The sequence below is a fragment of the Xenopus tropicalis genome, chromosome 9 (genome assembly GCF_000004195.4).
Source record: "Xenopus tropicalis strain Nigerian chromosome 9, UCB_Xtro_10.0, whole genome shotgun sequence".
Taxonomy (NCBI): Eukaryota; Metazoa; Chordata; class Amphibia; order Anura; family Pipidae; genus Xenopus; species Xenopus tropicalis.
Window position 1 is genome coordinate 84,599,743 of NC_030685.2, and position 27,008 is coordinate 84,626,750.

Here is a 27,008-nt window from a genome sequence, read left to right on the forward strand (position 1 = left end):
ATAACAGAGCATTCTGTCACAGTGGCACAGATCCTATCTGATCCCCCCATTGTAAGCAGCAGCCCTACCCTGCTTTATGGCTGAGATTCTAGCTATCTGTATAACAGAGCATTCTGTCACAGTGGCACAGACCCTATCTGATCCCCCCCCCCCCCCCCATTGTAAGCAGCAGTCCTGCCCTGCTTTATGGCTGAGATTCTAGCTATCTGTATAACAGAGCATTCTGTCACAGTGGCACAGATCCTATCTGATCCCCCCATTGTAAGCAGCAGTCCTGCCCTGCTTTATGGCTGAGATTCTAGCTATCTGTATAACAGAGCATTCTGTCACAGTGGCACAGATCCTATCTGATCCCCCCATTGTAAGCAGCAGTCCTGCCCTGCTTTATGGCTGAGATTCTAGCTATTTGTATAACAGTTTATAACATTTTATCACATTAAACACATCAGTGTATATTATTATACAAGCACATGTACTTATTATTTCGATGGTATCACCCTGTATTACTTAGTATTTCTTTTCTACCATTTGTGATGACTATCAGACCCATGATGCAATGCTAGCAACGCGTAAACAGCTGCTCTGCTTTGGAGACCTCTTTTAATAGAAGGAAGTTGATGTATAAAATACTGTGTAAATGTGATGAGCAGAAATCAGATCAAAAAATAAGGAACCAAAATGCAACCTCTGGACTCTAAGAACATAAAAAATGATGTTAGAAGTGGAACTGCCATACTGACCTCACTGAGGTAAATAAAGAACGAGCAGGTGGATCCGTCGACGCCATAGTTAGAGTAGCAAACATCCGATCGCCACATATCTTTCATCCACTGGGGGAGAGAACAGACAGGGAGACTCAGGTGAGAAAGTAGAGGCTGCTGGGATACATGGGAAACCCAAACTAAACAGCGGTCAAAAAGAGTTTATTTGAATCAGAAAAACTATGAATTTTAAAGGGGAACTTCACCCTTTGATTCACTTTTACTATGATGCTGAACGAAGCATCCTAAGACTATTTGCAATTAGTCTTAGTTTTTTTAATCTAGCCTTTTTTTTTTTTTTTAGTTATTTGCAATTTGTTCTGCAACTCAGGATTATAATTTAAGATGCTTACTGGTTGCTAGGGTTTAAATAGCTTAGTAACCAAATACCAATTTGTAGGGCAGGATGGGGGATGAACAGGAGAAGGAAAAGATAAGTAATTAAGAATAAAAATAACAATTAAGCTGAACAGTCTCAGTCAGTGAGAGTTTTGGTTTCCGGGTTCAGTGAACCTGAAAACCAGATGACAATTTCAGTAGTAGGCTGAAAATAGGCAGAGCATTAGTTACCCTTTAGGTTGAAGACACACAGAGCTACTAGTAGCAGCTAGTAAAATAAACAATGCTGATCATTTACTGATAATTGTCTCTACGTGTGTTTAGCAGAGGCAATTCTCAGTATTGTCTATGGCAGCAGATTTTCTGGGGTTTAGTAGCCGTGACACGTAGATACCAAGTAGCTCTGTGTGTCTTCACCCTTAGTTTTAGTATATATTTTTTTCACTAACAACTTTTGAATTAGATCTCTCGGTGCAAAGATATATATTGTAGATACCTCTCCCCTGAATAGCGAGATCAGCCCCTCCCCTGAACAGATACAGGTAACGCCTCCTCTGTAAAGGAATGGTTAGCCCCTCCCCTGAACAGGGACAGGTAACGCCTCCTCTGCAAAGGAACAATTAGCCCCCTCCCCTGAACAGGGACAGGTAACGCCTCCTCTGTAAAGGAACAATTAGCCCCCTCCCCTGAACAGGGACAGGTAACGCCTCCTCTGTAAAGGAACAATTAGCCCCCTCCCCTGAACAGGGACAGGTAACGCCTCCTCTGTAAAGGAATGGTTAAACCCTCCCCAGAATAAGGATAGTCACTTATGCACAATACAGATGTTGCAAAGCTACAACCACCATTATCTTTTCCCAATTCTAGCTGGGACAGAGATTCTTGGGAGTTGTAGTGTGTCCTATACTCCCTAGTATTCCCTAAACGTTGGGGAGTGCAGTTACTTATAAGGGGTAAAGGTGTAGTTCCCCTTTAGTAAACTTTTAATATGTTACAAATTGGCCAATTCTAAGCAACTTTTCAACTGGTCTTCCTTTTTTTTTTTTATAGTTTTTGAATTATTTATCTTCTTCTTCTGCCTCTTTCCAGGTTTTAAATGGGGGTCACTGACCCCAGCATTGCTCTGTGAGGCTCCAGTTTTATTGTTATGGTTACTTTTTATTACTTATTTTTATTTCCAGCCCCTCTAATATTCATTAACCAGTCACTCTGTCAAATTACTCCCTGGTTACTAAGGTAAACCGGACCCTAGCAACTAGACTACTGCTGAAATTCCAAACTGGAGAGCTGCGGAACAAAAAGTCAAATAACTAAAAAAACTGCAATTGGTCTTCATTTTTTTTATTATTGGTAAATTGTCTCAGAACAGCGCCCTCTACATCATACTAAAAGTTCATTTAAAGGTGAACAACCCCCTTAATTAAAAGCTTTTTTGTCCAAATCAGGCCCCTTGCCAGCCAGCAGCGCTCATTGTGCTCCATATCAGCCGCGCATCTGTATCCTTTATGGCTGTAACTGGCGGCAGCCGCGGGGATTTATCTGCAAACCTTTCCTCCTTCTGATGGGAGTGAATGGGGGCAGGAAATTGTTCCCTTGTCTGTGATTTTCTTACATTTTAATGGCCAGTGTGGGATACAAACCATTAATTAATGTCTAATTAAATGTCTGATTAAAGGCAGGGGAACTCACAATAAACATGACAGGTACCACAAGCTTAATTATAAGGTTTATGTGCTCTTACAATGATACTGTATAGCTGACGTTGAAAGTTGGTTTACTTCCCCTTTAAAGCTGTGTGTCGTGTTCTTCTACTTCCTGTCTCCCCCAGTGTATTACAATAGACTCCAGTTGGTGGTCCTCACTCTGCAGCAGCTTGTAGGTTTGGAATCCCTGACCATGAGAGGCTTATGCTTTCAATATCACGAGCACCAGAAATAATCCATAAATTTACACTTACCTTGATCTTTCCCTCACAATGAGGGTAGCCATCCATGGGAGGCAATTCACACTGTTCCTGGGCTCCGTTAATGATATCTGTACAGAAAAAGAACATAAAAGATAATTTCTTTTTAACAAGCACCAATGCAGGCACCCACTGGAGCCTCCTAATGCCCACAGCAGGGCACAATAGGAAACAATATGGCACCTCCCACCCATATGAATAAATACAAATATACAGAGAGGGAATGTTCCGGGCACACAATAAGCTGTACCCTCATACTGTACTGTCTAAGGGAAACACTATGGCACCTCCTACCCATGTGTATAAATACAAATATACAGAGAAGGAATGTTCTGGGCACACAATAAGCTGTACCCCCATACTGTACTGTCTAAGGGAAACACTATGGCACCCCCTACCCATATGTATAAATACAAATATACAGAGAAGGAATGTTCTGGGCACACAATAAGCTGTACCCCCATACTGTACTGTCTAAGGGAAACACTATGGCACCCCCTACCCATATGTATAAATACAAATATACAGAGAAGGAATGTTCTGGGCACACAATAACCTCACACTGTAATGCGTTTAAGGAATAATAAGGTGTAAACCATACATAGAAAATAAAACTAATGCCAGTGGTGTAATGTTCTTGTGTCCAGCAGAAGAAAATGGACTATTTTTAACTAAAAATATAACACTAATTCCAGATTAACTGGGAACAATTGGAGACAAAAGGATTAGCTGTAGGGTAACTCCAGCACCAGGGCACGGCCATGTTCCCACGGATCAGCTGCACGGGAGAGACAGGGCCGAGCTACAGGGCCGAGCTGTATGGGAGAGAGAGGGCCGAGCTGTATGGGAGAGACAGGGCCGAGCTACAGGGCCGAGCTGTACGGGAGAGAGAGGGCTGAGCTGTACGGGAGAGACAGGGCCGAGCTGTACGGGAGAGACAGGGCCGAGCTGTACGGGAGAGACAGGGCCGAGCTGTACGGGAGAGAGAGGGCCGAGCTGTACGGGAGAGACAGGGCCGAGCTGTACGGGAGAGAGAGGGCCGAGCTGTACGGTACAGACAGGGCCGAGCTGTACGGTACAGACAGGGCCGAGCTGTATGGGAGAGAGAGGGCCGAGCTGTATGGGAGAGAGAGGGCCGAGCTGTATGTGAGAGACAGGGCCGAGCTGTATGGGAGAGAGAGGGCCGAGCTGTATGTGAGAGACAGGGCCGAGCTGTACGGGAGAGAGAGAGGGCCGAGCTGTATGGGAGAGAGAGGGCCGAGCTGTATGTGAGAGACAGGGCCGAGCTGTATGTGAGAGACAGGGCCGAGCTGTACGGGAGAGACAGGGCCGAGCTGTACGGGAGAGACAGGGCCGAGCTGTACGGGAGAGACAGGGCCGAGCTGTACGGGAGAGAGAGAGGGCCGAGCTGTACGGGAGAGACAGGGCCGAGCTGTACGGGAGAGACAGGGCCGAGCTGTACGGGAGAGACAGGGCCGAGCTGTACGGGAGAGACAGGGCCGAGCTGTACGGGAGAGACAGGGCCGAGCTGTACGGGAGAGACAGGGCCGAGCTGTACGGGAGAGAGAGAGGGCCGAGCTGTACGGGAGAGACAGGGCCGAGCTGTACGGGAGAGACAGGGCCGAGCTGTACGGGAGAGACAGGGCCGAGCTGTACGGGAGAGACAGGGCCGAGCTGTACGGGAGAGAGAGGGCCGAGCTGTATGTGAGAGACAGGGCCGAGCTGTATGTGAGAGACAGGGCCGAGCTGTATGTGAGAGACAGGGCCGAGCTGTACGGGAGAGACAGGGCTGAGCTGTACGGGAGAGACAGGGCCGAGCTGTACGGGAGAGAGAGAGGGCCGAGCTGTACGGGAGAGACAGGGCCGAGCTGTATGGGAGAGACAGGGCCGAGCTGTACGGGAGAGACAGGGCTGAGCTGTACGGGAGAGACAGGGCCGAGCTGTACGGGAGAGACAGGGCTCAGTAAGAGTGTGGATGGATTGAAGCTGTCGCCTTACGTCATGTTATTTTGTGCTTAAAATGTTAATTGTACCTTGCGATTAAGACAGATGAAAGGTTTGGAAAGGAAGAAAAGGCCCCTGACAGGATAATACAGGGCTAACAAACCTGTACAAACAGCCCCCATTCTTCTCCTGAGAAATATTTGTTTCCCGTCAAAGCTAAAATGTCTGCACTTGTCATCAGAGCTCATTTGTCATGGCAGCGCCACCCATTAATCAGCCTCGGGCTCCGAACACCACAATGGGCAAAGGACTGAGCGCAGACAAGCAAACTAGCGGCACTTGTTTCCCTATGGGCCCCAGCACCGGTGCTTCCCGAGGGGCTGTCTGGGGGGGCTCATTGTGCCACAAACCCACATCGTTCTGGAACACTTGGCCTGCTCTGTATTCCTGGAAGACCAAAACGGTCTGTAGGGGCTTTGGGAGAGGGGTGCCCCACTGTCCCTGATCCGTATGACCCATACGGTGGCCCCAATAGAATACACAATTAAGCCCAGACAGGTGCCAACCTAAAGGTCCCCATACACGGGCCGAGTCTAGCTGCCGATATGGGTCCCTAGGGCCGATTAGCTGCCAAATCAGTCTGTGTATGGGCACTAACGACGGGCCTGTCTGACCGATATCTGGCCTGAAATTGCCCAGATCTCGATCGGGCAGGTTAAAATATGTAGTCGGATCGGGGACCGCATCGGCTCGTTGATGCAGTCCCTGGACCGACTTTTCCTATACCCGTCGTTATAATTCGATCGTTTGGCCCTGGGTTCTCCCGATATCGTCCACCCGTAGGTGGGGATATCGGGAGAAGATCCGCTCGCTTGGAGACATCGCCAAGCAAGTGGATCGGCCCGTGTATGGGGACCTTTAGGCCCTTATACATAGGGTTTCCACCTTTTCTGTGGCCCCTACCGGCTGATGATGTGGAGGCAGGGTGGATAAAAATGGGTGGGGCTATGGTGTGGAGTAGGTGGGGCTATGACACGGAGGGTGAAGCCGGCCATACACGTTAAGATTTTTCTCTCCCTAATGACCATTTTCAATTGTACTTTTAAATAAGGATAAGCTTGGTCCTAACGATAATGAAAAGATCTTTTACAAATCATTACATATATGGCCAGCTTCAGCTGATTCCGGATAGGGCACTCATTTACAAGGGGCCCAGGGGCAAGTGAAGGAACACCATGGGCCCTTAGAGCTCCATAAAATTAACCCTTGGGAAGCTGCATCTCTGCTTTGAACCCTGTGTGGGATTTAATAACTGGATAATGCCCAAGCTATGGGGTGTTCCAGTGTGCCACCCATCTCCCACCCTTCTGTATGCAGTGCTGCCGAATGAATGCAGGGTTATGGGTGCAAGGAGTGCAGGGAGTTGCACCTTACACCTATTCTCTTTGCCCTTAGTTAGCTCTAATTTACAAAGTACGGGCTGCGGTTCTATTGGCGGTTCTAGGGTGCCTCAGATTGCAGGGTATCGCATGTTGGGAGTTATAAGCGCAATAAAGTCAAGCAGTTCAGAGTTCAAGACCCCAAGCAGTTATACCCAGGAATTTGGAAAGATTAAAGGACTTTGTTCTGTGTTTCTTGGCTTCACTGATCAGGAACAGTCGCTGTACAAGGGCAGAAACAAAATGAGCGGTGTTCTGGGAGGAACCACACACAAAGCGGCGCGTAATGTAAGAACCCTGGAGCGGCACCGGGGTCAGTCCCCTATTCAGGATTTTCTATCTACCTGGTTCATCTTACCTCTATTCACGGGCACTTGGCACGGGCTGCGCCCATTGATTGTGTAACTGCCTTGGGTTTGTCAGGTACAAAGCGTTCCATGCAGTCGCTTCCCAAACACGAGGCAGAGGACATGCTGGTTACGGAGACTCTCATTCTGGGATTGTTTGGTTTATTATTGGCTTTCTTTCATCCATAAAACTACAAGTTGCACTTACTCCGCACACACACACACACATTTGCTGCCCACCTTGCAGCTGGCAATCACTGGGGGTTTGCTATGGGTTAGGGGTTACTGCCCAAGTGCAAATTTGCCCAGCGTAGATAAATAGCACCCCAAAGCAGCATTTACAACACTGCTGCCTGAAGATGCCTGTGACTAATTCAGCTATGCGCTCACAGGGTCAGATTGGGGGGTGCCATGCACCCCCTAGGGACCCACGCTGTACCCCCTAAGCCCCCACAGGGGCGCCCGACATCCTCCCTAAACGTGCCTAAGTTTAACGTGTCAGGGGAGGAACACCGTAGGCCGGGAGAGTGCCGGCAAGGGCCGGGTCTGGGTCGCCTGGGCCCACTGGGTTTTTTCCCCGTGTCCCGGCGGCCCAGTCCAACCCTGTGTGCTCATCTGTGTGGACAGAAAGTTGCCCCAAAATTCCGCTCCTTGATCCATATCTGATCTGGACCCAATGGTAGGGCACCTTGCACCATTTGGTGCTCCCTAACTTAATGGGGATGCCCAGGTTACGCTGCTACCAACACAGGCAGCACTGTATTCTTGGGAAAAGCTTCTTTTTTTTATTTTGTGCCTTTGTAAGTGTTTTTCGGGCATAAAAGGACTAATAGTAGGGCAGGGTGGCTAATTATGACACGGTTTGGTCAGGACCGTGGATTTGGCTGAATCCGAACCGTGCCAAAAAGACCGAATCCTGGATTTGGTGCATCCCTAATTACACCTATGCTGCCCACCTTCCTGCAGATGGGACAGCACTGGCACTCATTGCAGACAGCAAACGCACCTTGGAACCCAATGCTTTAGGGCTGTGAAAGATGGGGAGACAAATCTCCCATGTCGCGGGCAACTAATCTCCCCGAAATGCCATCCCACCGGCTAGAATGTAAAATTTGCCGAAATTGCTGAAGTTGCCTTGAGAAGAAACTTCAGCGATTTCGGCACTGCGCATGCCATCCCACCAGCAATTTAGATTCTAGCCGGTGGGATGGCATTTCAGGGAGATTAGTTGCCCGCAACAAGGGAGATTTGTCGTGGGCGACTAATCTCCCCATCTGTCACAGCCCTAAAGGTCCCCATACACAGGCCGATAGTAGCTGCTGATATGGGTCCCTTGGACCAATTCGGCAGCTAATCGGCCCATGTATGGGCACTTCCGACGGGCCTGCCCGACCGATATCTGGCAGGTTAGAAAATCTAGTCGGATCAGGGACCGCATCAGCTCGTTAATGTGGTCCCCGGACCAACTTTACCTATACCCGTCATTATAATTCCTGGGGCCAAACAATCAAATTACCCTGGATTCTCCTGATAACGCCCACCCGTAGGTGGGGATATCGGGAGAAGCTCCCCTTGCTTGGCGACATCGCCAAGTGAGCGGATCTGCCAGTGTATGGGGACCTTTAGGGTGAAGACACATGGAGCTACTTAGTAGCAGCTACTTGTCATTGTTGCTAAATGCCAGAAAAAACCCTTCCATAGACAATACAGAGAATTGCCTTTAGTAAAACACACGTAAAGAGTTGTCAGTAAATGATCAGCACTGTCTACCCCTGTAGCTGTGACAAGCAGCTGCAACTAGTAGCTCAGTGTATTACTGGCAGAGGTATTGGGAGTGCCACAGCCTTGGGATCAAAGCTTTGTGTAAATAATGATTATTTCAGACAGAAAACAAGCCTTTTATCTGTCCCCAGACACAGCAAACAGACCAAGGGGCAGATTATTAACTGTGAAACACCCCCCCAACCGCCACTTTATTGCCACGGCACGCCTTGTAAAATCCTACATACTGATACATTTGGAGAAAGAATTTTTGACAATGTGTAGAAAACTATTAAATTCTAGTGTAAAAAAGTGTCGGCTTGAAAAAAAGCCCCATAAAACCGGCACTTAACACATCTTTTCATGCCAGAAATTCTTTGCCGCCTGATTCTGTCCCACTGACGTCAATGGGTTATTGCAGGTATAGAGTTATGGGGGTAGTAAGCATAAGTATTGGCGGGTAAAACAGCTGTTGCCCGTGTTTCTAATGTAAGGGTAGCGGGTATCCCCCACGCCATGTAGTTGTGTCATATCTCAGCTCCAGATCAATAAAAGGACAAAAACCTCTTATATTATATTATATCCCTTCTCAGTGTTTCCCCCATTTCTTCCACTATACCACTGTATTCATGATTTCTTCTCTGCCCATCCCCTTTTTATACAACCCCTTGCTCTTTTATGATCTCCCCCTTGTAATGATCCCCATTTCTCTTCCAGGTCTTTATACACTTTACACATTTTCTTTTATCTTGTGCTTCCACTTGATTCTTTCCATCTACTACAGGTATGGGATCCCTTATTGGGGCAGAACAATACTATTGGGTTTATTTCATGGTTAAATGATTCCCTTTTCTCTGTAATAATAAAACAGTACCTGTACTTGATCCCAACTAAGATATAATTACCCCTTATTGGGGCAGAACAGCCCTATTGGGTTTATTTAATGGTTAAATGATTCCCTTTTCTCTGTAATAATAAAACAGTACCTGTACTTGATCCCAACTAAGATATAATTACCCCTTATTGGGGCAGAACAGCCCTATTGGGTTTATTTCATGGTTAAATGATTCCCTTTTCTCTGTAATAATAAAACACTACCTGTACTTGATCCCAACTAAGATATAATTACCCCTTATTGGGGGCAGAACAGCCCTATGGGTTTTATTCAATATTTAAATGATTTCTAGCAGACTTAAGCTATGGAGATCCAAATTATGGAAAGATCACTTATCCGGAAAACCCCAGGTCCCGAGCATTCTGGATAACAGGTCCCATACCTGTATAACCCATTATACCCTCCTTCTGACTTCCCAAGTCTCCTTGCCTTCGGCCCCATGTATATTCTGCTCCTTTCCCTTTTCGCCCTCCATTTAATGTGACATGTGTATGAGAATTCTCTATTCACATTTTCCCTCTATGTCTGCCTTTCCTTTACCATTTAAATATTTAAAGGTATACGTCTATGTTGGATTCTAGAACCACCGGAACCTTACACTCCTGTGTCACATAGATCTAATTTCTAGAGCACATCATGCTGTGTCGTCTGTACTGTATATCTGTGTCCGGAATCTCATTCTGATCCTTCTGTTCTGTCTTCTTAATAAGATCAAAGAAACAGATCAGTGTATCATGATTCTGCCCTTCTAAGTACCCCAAGTCTATCCAGCTAGCTGTTAGGTAATCAATAGCTGTTCCTACCCCTTCAAATCCCCCCCCTAACTGGCCTTCAGGCTGGGCCCCCTTAGCCCATAAAAAGGTTACAGATATATAGAAACATTGGGGTAACAGTTACCCTGCTATAGTTCCAGGGGTACCCAGGGCACAAATAAACACTCACCCCAAATCCCCACCTAACTGGCCTTCAGGCTGGGCCCCCTTAGCCCATAACAAGGTTACAGATATATAGAAACATTGGGGTAACAGTCACCCTGCTATAGTTCCAGGGGTACCCAGGGCACAAATAAGCACTCACCCCAAATCCCCCCTAACTGGCCTTCAGGCTGGGCCCCCTTAGCCCATAACAAGGTTACAGATATTTAGAAACATTGGGGTAACAGTCACCCTGCTATAGTTCCAGGGGTACCCAGGGCACAAATAAGCACTCACTCCAAATCCCCCCTAACTGGCCTTCAGGCTGGGCCCCCTTAGCCCATAACAAGGTTACAGATATATAGAAACATTGGGGTAACAGTCACCCTGCTATAGTTCCAGGGGTACCCAGGGCACAAATAAGCACTCACCCCAAATCCCCCCCTAACTGGCCTTCAGGCTGGGCCCCCTTAGCCCATAACAAGGTTACAGATATATAGAAACATTGGGGTAACAGTCACCCCGCTATAGTTCCAGGGGTACCCAGGGCACAAATAAGCACTCACCCCAAATCCCCCCTAACTGGCCTTCAGGCTGGGCCCCCTTAGCCCATAACAAGGTTACAGATATATAGAAACATTGGGGTAACAGTCACCCTGCTATAGTTCCAGGGGTACCCAGGGCACAAGTAAGCACTCACTCCAAATCCCCCCTAACTGGCCTTCAGGCTGGGCCCCCTTAGCCCATAACAAGGTTACAGATATATAGAAACATTGGGGTAACAGTCACCCTGCTATAGTTCCAGGGGTACCCAGGGCACAAATAAGCACTCACCCCAAATCCCCCCTAACTGGCCTTCAGGCTGGGCCCCCTTAGCCCATAACAAGGTTACAGATATATAGAAACATTGGGGTAACAGTCACCCCGCTATAGTTCCAGGGGTACCCAGGGCACAAATAAGCACTCACCCTAAATCCCCCCCCTAACTGGCCTTCAGGCTGGGCCCCCTTAGCCCATAACAAGGTTACAGATATATAGAAACATTGGGGTAACAGTCACCCTGCTATAGTTCCAGGGGTACCCAGGGCACAAATAAGCACTCACCCCAAATCTCCCCCTAACCTCGTAACGAGACTGGGGGGCTACTCACCAGCTACATTGAGTTTCTCCCCGGCGCCAGTGCTGGGAATGGCCGTGGTGCTGATGTTCGTAGAGTTTGTCCCTGTCCCATTTATCACAAGATTATCCACCTTGGACTCCAGTTTGCCAATCCGCTGGAGAATATTGTCAAGCAGCACAGCAAGAGTCTTTTTCAGATCTAAAGTAAAACAACAGGAGACAGGAGTCAACACTTGAGAAAATCATTGGTATAAAACAAAATACAATTTATGCCAAAGAAAATATGGGGGTTTCAACATGAAAATTATTATTATATTTTTATAAAATGCCAACATATTCCACAGTATTGTACAATATATGCTGCCATAGTTTGATGGTATCTCTCTGTACAGGCTATGAGCAAACTTAGGGGGCTGTTCCTGCTGAATTGTGCTTAGTACAGGGGAATCCCTATGTGCCATAGTTTTATGGTATCTCTCTGTACAGGCTATGAGCAAACTTAGGGGGCTGTTCCTGCTGAATTGTGCTTAGTACAGGGGAATCCCTATGTGCCATAGTGTTATGGTATCTCTCTGTACAGGCTATGAGCAAACTTAGGGGGCTGTTCCTGCTGAATTGTGCTTAGTACAGGGGAATCCCTATGTGCCATAGTGTTATGGTATCTCTCTGTACAGGCTATGAACAAACTTAGGGGGCTGTTCCTGCTGAATTGTGCTTAGTACGGGGGAATCCCAATGCTGCCATAGTTTTATGTTATCTCTCTGTACAGACTATGGGCAAACTTAGGGGGCTGTTCCTGCTGAATTGTGCTTAGTACGGGGGAATCCCTATGCTGCCATAGTTTTATGGTATCTCTCTGTACAGGCTATGAGCAAACATAGGGGGCTGTTCCTGCTGAATTGTGCTTAGTACAGGGGAATCCCTATACAGGTGCTTAGAATTATATTTTCTTTTTAATATGAAAAATGTGTATGGGTGCTGTTCCCTGTATATTTTGGGCAGTGCAGACACAACAAGGCTGAGCTCTTCCCTTTAGAAAGCATTAAACCTACACAAATAACACCTTTGCTTGCTGCTAATTAAATCATTATTAAACCCTGCAGTTACAATAAAGCTTCTCTGTGCAGAGAGAAAATACCCACAGGGCACAGACTTACTCATCCCACAAATATTTATCCCTCTGGGCCTAAAATAACATCTCAAATGGCCAAGCATGGAAAATAAATGTGTCTCAGATGGACAGAAGTTTCCAAGCCCAATTCTTACCCAATATTATCAGCACCCTGTTCTCTCTGCCTTCCATTCAAACCATGCACTTTCCAACTATCAACCAGTACCCAACATCACCGTACTAACTAATAGCAGCAGTCCTGCCCTGCTTTATGGCTGAGATTCTAGCTATCTGTATAACAGAGCATTCTGTCACAGTGGCACAGATCCTATCTGATCCCCCCCATTGTAAGCAGCAGTCCTGCCCTGCTTTATGGCTGAGATTCTAGCTATCTGTATAACAGAGCATTCTGTCACAGTGGCACAGATCCTATCTGATCCCCCCATTGTAAGCAGCAGTCCTGCCCTGCTTTATGGCTGAGATTCTAGCTATCTGTATAACAGAGCATTCTGTCACAGTGGCACAGACCCTATCTGATCCCCCCATTGTAAGCAGCAGTCCTGCCCTGCTTTATGGCTGAGATTCTAGCTATCTGTATAACAGAGCATTCTGTCACAGTGGCACAGATCCTATCTGATCCCCCCCCCCCCATTGTAAGCAGCAGTCCTGCCCTGCTTTATGGCTGAGATTCTAGCTATCTGTATAACAGAGCATTCTGTCTCAGTGGCACAGATCCTATCTGATCCCCCCATTGTAAGCAGCAGCCCTGCCCTGCTTTATGGCTGAGATTCTAGCTATCTGTATAACAGAGCATTCTGTCACAGTGGCACAGATCCTATCTGATCCCCCCATTGTAAGCAGCAGTCCTGCCCTGCTTTATGGCTGAGATTCTAGCTATCTGTATAACAGAGCATTCTGTCACAGTGGCACAGATCCTATCTGATCCCCCCCATTGTAAGCAGCAGTCCTGCCCTGCTTTATGGCTGAGATTCTAGCTATCTGTATAACAGAGCATTCTGTCACAGTGGCACAGATCCTATCTGATCCCCCCCATTGTAAGCAGCAGTCCTGCCCTGCTTTATGGCTGAGATTCTAGCTATCTGTATAACAGAGCATTCTGTCACAGTGGCACAGATCCTATCTGATCCCCCCCATTGTAAGCAGCAGTCCTGCCCTGCTTTATGGCTGAGATTCTAGCTATCTGTATAACAGCATTCTGTCACAGTGGCACAGATCCTATCTGATCCCCCATTGTAAGCAGCAGTCCTGCCCTGCTTTATGGCTGAGATTCTAGCTATCTGTATAACAGAGCATTCTGTCACAGTGGCACAGATCCTATCTGATCCCCCCATTGTAAGCAGCAGTCCTGCCCTGCTTTATGGCTGAGATTCTTGCTGATCTATATACTTAATCCCATACCGGTGACACCAATATTTTCTGAACACTGGATATGCAGGTGTAAATAAATTCCCAAGCACAAATTGGAGGTGTATAAATAAATTACATTTAGGGATGATGATTCTAAGTGTTTAGAGGGCCTTGAAGTCGATCACTGTGTGTCCTGAAGCCCCTGAAGCCTGTGAAGTCCAAATACCAGCTTATAAAGAGTAAAACCAAAAACACTGAACTAACTTCAAACACCGAGACGCCTTTTCATGTGCCCTTAGTGAGAAGAGAAGGGATTCTCTTGAGGAAAAATCTGAACGCAGCCAATCAGAGTCGGAATTGCCTCTCCGGCACTAAAGGCGCTGAGATCATAAAGAATTTTCTTAAAAAGTGTCACGTCTCCCAATCTCTCCACATTCCTGCGACAAGCCGGGGGCACGTCTGTCTCTTTCTTCCCCAGTATTAACCGATTTACTTCCTACCAGCCGAGAATGTTACATCAAGATCTAGCTGAACTGCAACCAGTCAGTAACTGGTTGTAACTGCACTCTAGCTTTAAAACCCACCTCAACCCCCCCACCCCCCTTGCCGATCAGCAGAATAATGGGAAGGGAGCAAGATAGCAGCTCACAGTAGGTATCAGAATAGCACTCAATAGTAAGAAATCCAAGTCCGGCTTGGGACTCCTCCAGTTACATGGGAGTAGGAGAAACAATAGGTTAGCTGAAAGCAGTTCTAATGTGTAGCGCTGGCTCCTTCTGAAAGATCAGACTCAGGCACACTTTACTGCTGCGCTGCAAGTTGGAGTGATATCCCCCCCTCCCCCCCAGCAGCCGATCAGCAGAACAATGGGAAGGGAGCAAGATAGCAGCTCCCAGTAGGTATCAGAATAGCACTCAATAGTAAGAAATCCAAGTCCGGCTTGGGACTCCTCCAGTTACATGGGAGTAGGAGAAACAATAGGTTAGCTGAAAGCAGTTCTAATGTGTAGCGCCGGCTGAAAGCTCAGACTCAGGCACAATGCACGGAGATGGCGCCTACACAGCAATATTACAGCTACAAATACATTTGTTGGTTGAAGAATAAAAGGTTAAATGGCAGAGGGAATTATTTGCTGTGTAACAGTGTCATTTATACAATAAAAACATCATGGCAGTGTCCCTATGAGGTCACCCAATTAATACTTGACAAATGAGAAACAGTTGATAAATAAGAATGGGGCGCGTGACTTGGCAAACCGAAAGGAAATACAAAGGATCCAAAACACACAGATTGGCTTTTTTATAAATAAACCTGATGTAACAATCTACAAACACCTTAAATCAAATTGACATTGGGAAACAGTCCCATGGCCAACTTGGCCGACACGGCTCCCATATCTGTTGGGCAGAAGCCAAGTTTAAGAAAAACTTTTACAAATGCAATAAGTAGCACAATCTGAACCAGGAAATAGCGGCAAATACAAAGGGAGCTACTAGTACAGGTATGGGATCCGGAAAACAGTTATCCAGAAAGTTCTGCATTATAGGAAGCCCATCTCCCATAGACTCCATTATAAGAAAATAATTCTAAGTTTTAAAAATGAATGTTTTTCTCTGTAATAATAAAACAGTACCTGTACTTGATCCCAACTAAGATATAATTACCCCTTATTGGGGCAGAACAGCCCTATTGGGTTTATTTAATGGTTAAATGATTCCCTTTTCTCTGTAATAATAAAACAGTACCTGTACTTGATCCCAACTAAGATATAATTACCCCTTATTGGGGGCAGAACAGCCCTATTGGGTTTATTTCATGGTTAAATGATTCCCTTTTCTCTGTAATAATAAAACAGTACCTGTACTTGATCCCAACTAAGATATAATTACCCCTTATTGGGGCAGAACAGCCCTATTGGGTTTATTTAATGGTTAAATGATTCCCTTTTCTCTGTAATAATAAAACAGTACCTGTACTTGATCCCAACTAAGATATAATTACCCCTTATTGGGGGCAGAACAGCCCTATTGGGTTTATTTCATGGTTAAATGATTCTCTTTTCTCTGTAATAATAAAACAGTACCTGTACTTGATCCCAACTAAGATATAATTACCCCTTATTGGGGGCAGAACAGCCCTATTGGGTTTATTTCATGGTTAAATGATTCCCTTTTCTCTGTAATAATAAAACAGTACCTGTACTTGATCCCAACTAAGATATAATTACCCCTTATTGGGGCAGAACAGCCCTATTGGGTTTATTTAATGGTTAAATGATTCCCTTTTCTCTGTAATAATAAAACAGTACCTGTACTTGATCCCAACTAAGATATAATTACCCCTTATTGGGGGCAGAACAGCCCTATTGGGTTTATTTAATGGTTAAATGATTCCCTTTTCTCTGTAATAATAAAACAGTACATGTACTTGATCCCAACTAAGATAAAAGTAATCTTTATTGGAGGCAAAACCATCATATTGGGTTTCTTTAAGGCTAAAATGATTTTTAGTAGAATTATAGTGTAGAATTTTACAGAAAGATCCCTTATCTAGAAAACCCCAGGTTTTGAGCATTCTGGATAACAGGTCCTATACCTGTACACAGAGATTGGAGGCTGGAACATCTAGAGGTGGAGACTAAAGACTGATGCTACTACAGATGGTACCTGAGGCTATTGCAGAGAGAGATACTAGGGACTGGAGATGATTGCTTTATATGTTACTCTGTATGTCCAATGTATGGAACCCACTTATTGTACAGCGCTGCGGGATATGTTGGCGCTTTATAAATAAATGTTAATAATAATAATACTACAGGTAGAGACTGGGACTGGAGATACTACAGGTAGAGAATACAACCCTTGGAGAGTGGAAATTATGGCTACTCCCAGTTGAGACTGGGTCTACTACAGATGGATCATCAAATCAGAGGGGTTGGGGGGCCGTGGTTCTGGGCTATTTAGGCTGGGGGCGGTTACTGCTTTTTTGGGTGGGGGGGGGGTCAGCTCAGGTCCTTGTCTTTATAATGTATAGAGAGGTTATGGAATGAATCCTCCTTGGGGGACACAGCTGGATGTCAGGGAATGGTAAACACAACTCCTACAGCTGGAGATCTGCAGGCTGATCTGTGAATAACACAGAACCTGGAGAACCTACTGCACCCCGAGTCCGGCACCCCACCCCAGCTACTACTAGGGAACGTCAGGAGTTGTGATCTTGGGCAGCAAGCCTGACACTGCCAGAACTACAACTCCCAGCAAACTCAATCCAGCTGGAGCGCCGCCACCTTTCCCTTCCAGCCGCCACACTAACAAGCGCTCATTTCTCACGGGGACACGAGAGCACCATGAATCAAACCTTTCTTGCTAGGAAAACTCTATATGGCAAAAACATTTTCTGCCGCTGCCAAAGACTACTAGTGGGAAGAGCAGAAGGTAGGAGTGTGAGCGAGCCGGGCCGCAGTTCAACAGCTGCATCTCCCATAGGCAGCCCCCCCCCACTAAAACTCAGAGTAGGGGCAGAGTACAGACTGTTCTAATGGCTAATTGGCACTGTACATTTAGCTTTATTAACCATTAGAGGCACAGCTGGCATAATTCTACAGCATCTTTCTGTACAGGCTATGAGCAAACTTAGGGGGCTGTTCCTGCTGAATTGTGCTTAGTACAGGGGGATCCCTATGCTGCCATAGTTTTATGGTATCTCTCTGTACAGTCTATGAGCAAACTTAGGGGGCTGCTCCTGCTGAATTGTGCTTAGTACAGGGGAATCCCTATGCTGCCATAGTTTTATGGTATCTCTCTGTACAGGCTATGAGTAAACTTAGGGGGCTGTTCCTGCTGAATTGTGCTTAGTACAGGGGAATCCCTATGCTGCCATAGTTTTATGGTATCTTTCTGTACAGGCTATGAGCAAACTTAGGGGGGGCTGTTCCTGCTGAATTGTGCTTAGTACAGGGGAATCTCTATGCTGCCATAGTTTTATGGTATCTCTCTGTACAGGCTATGAGCAAACTTAGGGGGCTGTTCCTGCTGAATTGTGCTTAGTACAGGGGAATCTCTATGCTGCCATAGTTTTATGGTATCTCTCTGTACAGGCTATGAGCAAACTTAGGGGGCTGTTCCTGCTGAATTGTGCTTAGTACAGGGGAATCCCTATGCTGCCATATTATTATGGTATCTCTCTGTACAGGCTATGAGCAAACGTAGGGGGCTGTTCCTGCTGAATTGTGATTAGTACAGGGGAATCCCTATGATGCCATAGTTTTATGGTATCTCTCTGTACAGGCTATGAGCAAACTTAGGGAGCTGTTCCTGCTGAATTGTGCTTAGTACAGGGGAATCCCTATGTGCCATAGTTTTATGGTATCTCTCTGTACAGGCTATGAGCAAACTTAGGGAGCTGTTCCTGCTGAATTGTGCTTAGTACAGGGGAATCCCTATGTGCCATAGTTTTATGGTATCTCTCTGTACAGGCTATGAGCAAACTTAGGGAGCTGTTCCTGCTGAATTGTGCTTAGTACAGGGGAATACCCATGCTGCCATAGTGTTATGGTATCTCTCTGTACAGGCTAAAAACTGCTACAAACACTTGCCTGCATTAGGGTTAAACTATCACATTACCCAGCACCCTCCATTAATCAACGCCCTCTTGCCAAATATTAGTATAAAGCCACTTGCACCATTGGGCAATACCACCACAAAGTAACACTCTATTGCATAACCAGAGCACCTTGTGCAACCCGCACCTCTCCCGATGCTCCAAAGGCAGACAGGGTGCTGGAAGCTGTAATTAATCTGGGGGGTGCTAGGATGTATAGATCAAAACCTAGGGGTGCTGTAGGAAATAATAGGCCATCTACGTTATAAGTCACTCCCTATATTGTACAATGGGTAAGTGTATGACTATATACTGTATTCTATAGAAGTATGGCTAAATAAAATGATGATGGGATATGAAGAAAAAGGGGGACACAGGGGGGCATCATTCCCATGTTAGTGCCAGTAACACTACTAACAGCCACATTCACTAGTGCACTGTAAAATATAAAGTATAATATACTCCTTTGTCACCTTATAGTTTCATGGCCTGTATAAAGGGAATGTTCTGGGCACACAATAAGCTGTACCCCCATACTGTACTGTCTAAGGGAAACACTATGGCACCTCCTACCCATATGTATAAATACAAATTTACAGAGAAGGAATGTTCTGGGCACACAATAAGCTGTACCCCCATACTATACTGTCTAAGGGAAACACTATGGCACCTCCTACTCATATGTATAAATACAAATATACAGAGAAGGAATGTTCTGGGCACACAATAAGCTGTACCCCCATACTGTACTGTCTAAGGGAAACACTATGGCACCTCCTACCCATATGTATAAATACAAATATACAGAGAAGGAATGTTCTGGGCACACAATAAGCTGTACCCCCATACTGTACTGTCTAAGGGAAACACTATGGCACCTCCTACCCATATGTATAAATACAAATATACAGAGAAGGAATGTTCTGGGCACACAATAAGCTGTACCCCCATACTGTACTGTCTAAGGGAAACACTATGGCACCTCCTACCCATATGTATAAATACAAATATACAGAGAAGGAATGTTCTGGGCACACAATAAGCTGTACCCCCATACTGTACTGTCTAAGGGAAACACTATGGCACCTCCTACCCATATGTATAAATACAAATATACAGAGAAGGAATGTTCTGGGCACACAATAAGCTGTACCCCCATACTGTACTGTCTAAGGGAAACACTATGGCACCTCCTACCCATATGTATAAATACAAATATACAGAGAAGGAATGTTCTGGGCACACAATAAGCTGTACCCCCATACTGTACTGTCTAAGGGAAACACTATGGCACCTCCTACCCATATGTATAAATACAAATATACAGAGAAGGAATGTTCTGGGCACACAATAAGCTGTACCCCCATACTGTACTGTCTATGGCTGCATATTTATAAGGAAATGATTTAGTCATAAAAGTCACAAAAGCAAGTCCAGTTGGAGAAAGAATGCTGAAATTCTCATATAAATTCCTTCTCCTCGGGAAGTACAGTTGAAAGATTTTAACAGGGAAGTACAGTCACGGAACGTTCAGAAATTTCGACTAAACTGTATTTAATTATGTTAAAATAGATGTTGGTGATGCCTGCATACACGCTACCACTATAGCGCTGAGCTGAGAAATACCTCAATGGTATAAACGCAGCCTCTGTGAACTCCCACTACAGGTATGGGACCTGTTTTCAAGAATTCTCGGGACCTGGGGTTTTCCAGATAAGGGATCTTTCTGTAATTTGGATCTCCATAACTTAAGTCTGCTAAAAATAATTTAAATATTGAATAAACCCAATAGGGCTGTTCTGCCCCCAATAAGGGGTAATTATATCTTAGTTGGGATCAAGTACAGGTACTGTTTTATTATTACAGAGAAAAGGGAATCATTTAACCATGAAATAAACCCAATAGGGCTGTTCTGCCCCAATAAGGGGTAATTATATCTTAGTTGGGATCAAGTACAGGTACTGTTTTATTATTACAGAGAAAAGGGAATCATTTAACCATGAAATAAACCCAATAGGGCTGTTCTGCCCCCAATAAGGGGTAATTATATCTTAGTTGGGATCAAGTACAGGTACTGTTTTATTATTACAGAGAAAAGGGAATCATTTAACCATTAAATAAACCCAATAGGACTGTTCTGCCCCAATAAGGGGTAATTATATCTTAGTTGGGATCAAGTACAGGTACTGTTTTATTATTACAGAGAAAAGGGAATCATTTAACCATTAAATAAACCCAATAGGGCTGTTCTGCCCCCAATAATTTCATCTTAGTTGGGATCAAGTACAGGTACTGTTTTATTATTACAGAGAAAAAGGAATCATTTAACCATTACATAAACCCAATAGGGCTGTTCTGCCCCAATAAGGGGTAATTATATCTTAGTTGGGATCAAGTACAGGTACTGTTTTATTATTACAGAGAAAAGGGAATCATTTAACCATGAAATAAACCCAATAGGGCTGTTCTGCCCCAATAAGGGGTAATTATATCTTAGTTGGGATCAAGTACAGGTACTGTTTTATTATTACAGAGAAAAGGGAATCATTTAACCATTACATAAACCCAATAGGGCTGTTCTGCCCCCAATAAGGGGTAATTATATCTTAGTTGGGATCAAGATACCATAAAACTATGGCAGCATAGGGATTCCCCTGTACTAAGCACAATTCAGCAGGAACAGCCCCCTAAGTTTGCTCATAGCCTGTACAGAGAGATACCATAATAATATGGCAGCATAGGGATTCCCCTGTACTAAGCACAATTCAGCAGGAACAGCCCCCTAAGTTTGCTCATAGCCTGTACAGAGAGATATCATAAAACTATGGCAGCATAGGGATTCCCCTGTACTAAGCACAATTCAGCAGGAACAGCCCCCTAAGTTTGCTCATAGCCTGTACAGAGAGATACCATAAAACTATGGCAGCATAGGGATTCCCCTGTACTAAGTACTAATTCAGCAGGAACAGCCCCCTAAGGGTCCGTCTCTAGTTTTACAAGCTATATTTCTGGAGTGAGAATAGAAAGGGGCATCAGGGCAGCCTGGGCCATTCTTACAGGGGAATATGCACACTTCGCTGTTTTTGCCCTTACCGTACGCAGTCATGGTGCCGACATATGGACCATCCACCACGTTCCTGTTCTCCTCGGCCAGCGCCTTGATATATCTCTTGCTAAGATCCAAAATCTGCTCTCGGAGCATGGAGCTGCTCTCGTGCTGAGTCCGCTGCTGTATGGTGAAATGCAACAACATCATGCCCCAAATGAAGCCGAAAGTCACCAGGAAGAAGCCCAGCTTCTGGGACGACAGTTTCCAAGGGGTGAAGGAGGCCATTGCCCTTTTGCGAGCGCTCAGTCCGACGCGGGAACGACCTCAGAGAGAGCGGAGAGCGCGCACAGCCATCGCATTAATGTCCATTATCCCCCGGGCTGCTCGTCTGGCCGGAACTCTTCAACTCCACATCGCCGCTAGAGAGACAGAGAAATTCAGATTAATATCCCTGCAAATACAACGCACAGTTTGCCCCGCAGCCCTGAATTCCCACTGCCCTGCCGCCACCGGTGCCGATTATTTAATTGTGAACAAAAAGGGGAGGTCAAAAACCAGTTTTGTGTTCAGATTACAACATTTTTAAACACTTTGCAAATATTTGAGTAAAACAAGTCACATTACTCCCTTTCACCGGCTGTGGGACAGAGGTCCTGCAGCACCTCCGCCAGGTAAGGGTGAAGCCACACAGAGCTACTTAGTAGCAGCTACTTGTCACGGCTACTGAACTTCAGAAAATCCCCTGCCATAGACAATACTGAGAATTGCCTCTGCTAAACACACGTAGAGACAATTATCAGTAAATGATCAGCATTGTCTGTTTTAGTAGCTGTAACAAGTAGCTGCTACTAGTCTGATTAGAATAGTAATTATCCAATATCCAGTCACTGAAACCTTTCATTTTGTAAGTTTATTTACTGTTCTCTGGTTCTGACTCTGGAAACAATGTAGCGGAAGGCAGCTCTCCTGCTGGCTACATTGTTTCAGGAGGCAGAACCAATTGTGCAGAGAATTTAAACGGCAGCACATATACAGGTATTGGACCTATTATCCGGAACGCTCCAGACCTGGGGTTTTCCGGATAAGAAGTCTTTCTGAAATTTGAATCTCCATACCTTATGTCTGCCGAAAAATCATTTAAACATGGAATAAACCCAATAGGGCTGTTCTGCCCCCAATAAGGGGTAATTATATCTTAGTTGGGATCAAGTACAGGTACTGTTTTATTATTACAGAGAAAAGGGAATCACTTAACCATTAAATAAACCCAATAGGGCTGTTCTGCCCCCAATAAGGGGTAATTATATCTTAGTTGGGATCAAGTACAGGTACTGTTTTATTATTACAGAGAAAAGGGAATCATTTAACCATTAAATAAACCCAATAGGGCTGTTCTGCCCCCAATAAGGGGTAATTATATCTTAGTTGGGATCAAGTACAGGTACTGTTTTATTATTACAGAGAAAAGGGAATCATTTAACCATTAAATAAACCCAATAGGGCTGTTCTGCCCCCAATAAGGGGTAATTATATCTTAGTTGGGATCAAGTACAGGTACTGTTTTATTATTACAGAGAAAAGGGAATCATTTAACCATTAAATAAACCCAATAGGGCTGTTCTGCCCCCAATAAGGGGTAATTATATCTTAGTTGGGATCAAGTACAGGTACGGTTTTATTATTACAGAGAAAAGGGAATCATTTAACCATGAAATAAACCCAATAGGGCTGTTCTGCCCCAATAAGGGGTAATTATATCTTAGTTGGGATCAAGTACAGGTACTGTTTTATTATTACAGAGAAAAGGGAATCATTTAACCATTAAATAAACCCAATAGGGCTGTTCTGCCCCAATAAGGGGTAATTATATCTTAGTTGGGATCAAGTACAGGTACTGTTTTATTATTACAGAGAAAAGGGAATCATTTAACCATTAAATAAACCCAATAGGGCTGTTCTGCCCCAATAAGGGGTAATTATATCTTAGTTGGGATCAAGTACAGGTACTGTTTTATTATTACAGAGAAAAGGGAATCATTTAACCATTAAATAAACCCAATAGGGCTGTTCTACCCCCAATAAGGAGTAATTAAATCTTAGTTGGGATGAAGTTCATTTTTAAAAATTAGAATTGTTTTCTTATAATGTAGTCTATGGGAGATGGCCTTCCCACAATTCAGACTTTTCTGGATAACAGGTTTCCGGATAATGGATCCCACACCTGTACTCATTTCAGTAGCAATTATATTTACAAATAACTATAAAACCATTAAAAACCAATGCATAGTGGAAAGTTGCTTACGGATTTGAAAACAATTACTTTCATTAGGCATAAAAAAAGGTTTTTGGGTGGAGTTCCCCTTTAAACAAAGAAGTGTAGGGCGTAACCAGTAGAGGAGAGGTTCAAGTACCCAGACCTAAGGGAAAACCACCCCTGGTTGCTTAGAATGATATTTTCTTTCACTGTGCAAAAAATAGTATTTGGGTGGAGTTTACCTTTAACCAAAAATGCCGACAACTGATAATTTACCCACAGACACAAATGCAATGTGGCTCGACTGGAAGATCACCCTTAAGAATCTCGTTGGTAAACGGTTTCAATGTTATAACAACCAATCAGATGGGACTGGCCTACTATTAGAAAGCAAACATCAAGCATAGCAAGCGCAAAAAGCAAGACAGTGCATGTATGGGACCTCTTATCCAGAATGCTTGGGGCCTTGGGTTTTCTGGATAAGTGATCCTTCTGTAATTTAAAGTGTACTAAAGAATCCTTTAAAGGGGTGGTTCACCTCTAAGTTAACGTTTTGTATGTTATAGAATGGCCTGTTTCCAGCAACTTTGCAATTGGCGTTAATTTATTTTTTATAGTTTTAGAATTATTTTTCTTTCTCTTCTGCTTCTTTCAAATGGGGGTCACTGACCCTGGCAGCCAAAAATCTGTTGCTCTGTGAGGCTCCAGTTTTATTGTTACTTTTTATTCTATGATTCCCTTTTCTCTGTAATAATAAAACAGTACCTGTACTTGATCCCAACTAAGATATAATTACCCCTTATTGGGGCAGAACAGCCCTATTGGGTTTATTTAATGGTTAAATGATTCCCTTTTCTCTGTAATAATAAAACAGTACCTGTACTTGATCCCAACTAAGATATAATTACCCCTTATTGGGGGCAGAACAGCCCTATTGGGTTTATTTAATGGTTAAATGATTCCCTTTTCTCTGTAATAATAAAACAGTACCTGTACTTGATCCCAACTAAGATATAATTACCCCTTATTGGGGCAGAACAGCCCTATTGGGTTTATTTCATGGTTAAATGATTCCCTTTTCTCTGTAATAATAAAACAGTACCTGTACTTGATCCCAACTAAGATATAATTACCCCTTATTGGGGCAGAACAGCCCTATTGGGTTTATTTAATGGTTAAATGATTCCCTTTTCTCTGTAATAATAAAACAGTACCTGTACTTGATCCCAACTAAGATATAATTACCCCTTATTGGGGCAGAACAGCCCTATTGGGTTTATTTAATGGTTAAATGATTCCCTTTTCTCTGTAATAATAAAACAGTACCTGTACTTGATCCCAACTAAGATATAATTACCCCTTATTGGGGCAGAACAGCCCTATTGGGTTTATTTAATGGTTAAATGATTCCCTTTTCTCTGTAATAATAAAACAGTACCTGTACTTGATCCCAACTAAGATATAATTACCCCTTATTGGGGCAGAACAGCCCTATTGGGTTTATTTCATGGTTAAATGATTCCCTTTTCTCTGTAATAATAAAACAGTACCTGTACTTGATCCCAACTAAGATATAATTACCCCTTATTGGGGGCAGAACAGCCCTATTGGGTTTATTTAATGGTTAAATGATTCCCTTTTCTCTGTAATAATAAAACAGTACCTGTACTTGATCCCAACTAAGATATAATTACCCCTTATTGGGGCAGAACAGCCCTATTGGGTTTATTTCATGGTTAAATGATTCCCTTTTCTCTGTAATAATAAAACAGTACCTGTACTTGATCCCAACTAAGATATAATTACCCCTTATTGGGGCAGAACAGCCCTATTGGGTTTATTTAATGGTTAAATGATTCCCTTTTCTCTGTAATAATAAAACAGTACCTGTACTTGATCCCAACTAAGATATAATTACCCCTTATTGGGGGCAGAACAGCCCTATTGGGTTTATTTCATGGTTAAATGATTCCCTTTTCTCTGTAATAATAAAACAGTACCTGTACTTGATCCCAACTAAGATATAATTACCCCTTATTGGGGGCAGAACAGCCCTATTGGGTTTATTTAATGGTTAAATGATTCCCTTTTCTCTGTAATAATAAAACAGTACCTGTACTTGATCCCAACTAAGATATAATTACCCCTTATTGGGGCAGAACAGCCCTATTGGGTTTATTTCATGGTTAAATGATTCCCTTTTCTCTGTAATAATAAAACAGTACCTGTACTTGATCCCAACTAAGATATAATTACCCCTTATTGGGGGCAGAACAGTCCTATTGTGTTTATTTAAGATATAAATGATTTTTAGCAGATTTAAGGCATGGAGATCCAAATTTTGGAAAGACCCCTTATCCAAAAATTGACCGCTGCCCTGCGAGGGGCCCATACCACAATGAAATACAGACTGTAGCTGCGGCCGCTCTGTTTGCACAGCCCAAAGCTGGCTTTCTGTGGGCTCAGGTGTGCAGGGAGGCAGATCCATAAGCAGCACTGCCTTACTAATTACTAACAATTACTTAACAGTGAAATAACCCCCCGAGGTCCCAAAGTGGAACATTTCCTAAATAAGATGTTAAACGCACGCTGCCTCCGGGGCTTTAAGTGCGCAAATCCCAATGCAAAAATAAAAACATTAGCTTGAGAAACACATTTACAGAAAGACCTGCGAACTGAGCGGGGGATGCTGGGAGTTGTAGTTTATAGTTTTAAAGGTCATGCCTAATGTAAAATTATAGCAAATAGCAAAATACAGTTTATTTCTAGTTCTCTATGTGATACCTTTATATAAAGGTATCGGAGCGTAGCCCCGCCCCCTGTCATGTGACCAGGAAGCTCACCAGGTGTGATGCAGGCACACAGCAGCCCACTGCCGGTGAGTGATAAAGATATGCGCATTCCCAGAATGCACTGCTTATCAGGCAGCAGGCCTTGCCCCTCTAATTACAGTCTCACTGGGGGCAGAAAACGTTCCCTTTGCACCCTGGAAAGTTTAATAATCAAATAAAATTTGCCAAATTATCCACAATCCTATATCATTATTAAAGGGGTGGTTCACCTTTAAGCTAACTTTTAGTATGGAGAATGACCTCTTTTGAGCAACCTTTCAATTGGTCTTCCTTTATTTATTTGTTATAGTTTA

At 44.2% G+C, this 27,008-nt stretch overlaps 1 protein-coding gene across 2 annotated transcripts in view; it reads right to left on the reverse strand.

The window, feature by feature from the left end:
- Positions 1-27,008, reverse strand: part of mgat5 (alpha-1,6-mannosylglycoprotein 6-beta-N-acetylglucosaminyltransferase) — a 91,515-nt gene that overhangs the window by 39,810 nt on the left and 24,697 nt on the right. For both annotated transcript variants that reach the window (XM_031892516.1, NM_001126984.1), the window contains 4 exon segments: positions 21,654-22,028; positions 11,514-11,681; positions 3,058-3,134; positions 741-830 (listed from right to left, as the gene is read on the reverse strand). In XM_031892516.1, the coding sequence (XP_031748376.1) occupies positions 741-830; positions 3,058-3,134; positions 11,514-11,681; positions 21,654-21,894 (576 nt within the window). In that variant the 5' untranslated portion in view covers positions 21,895-22,028.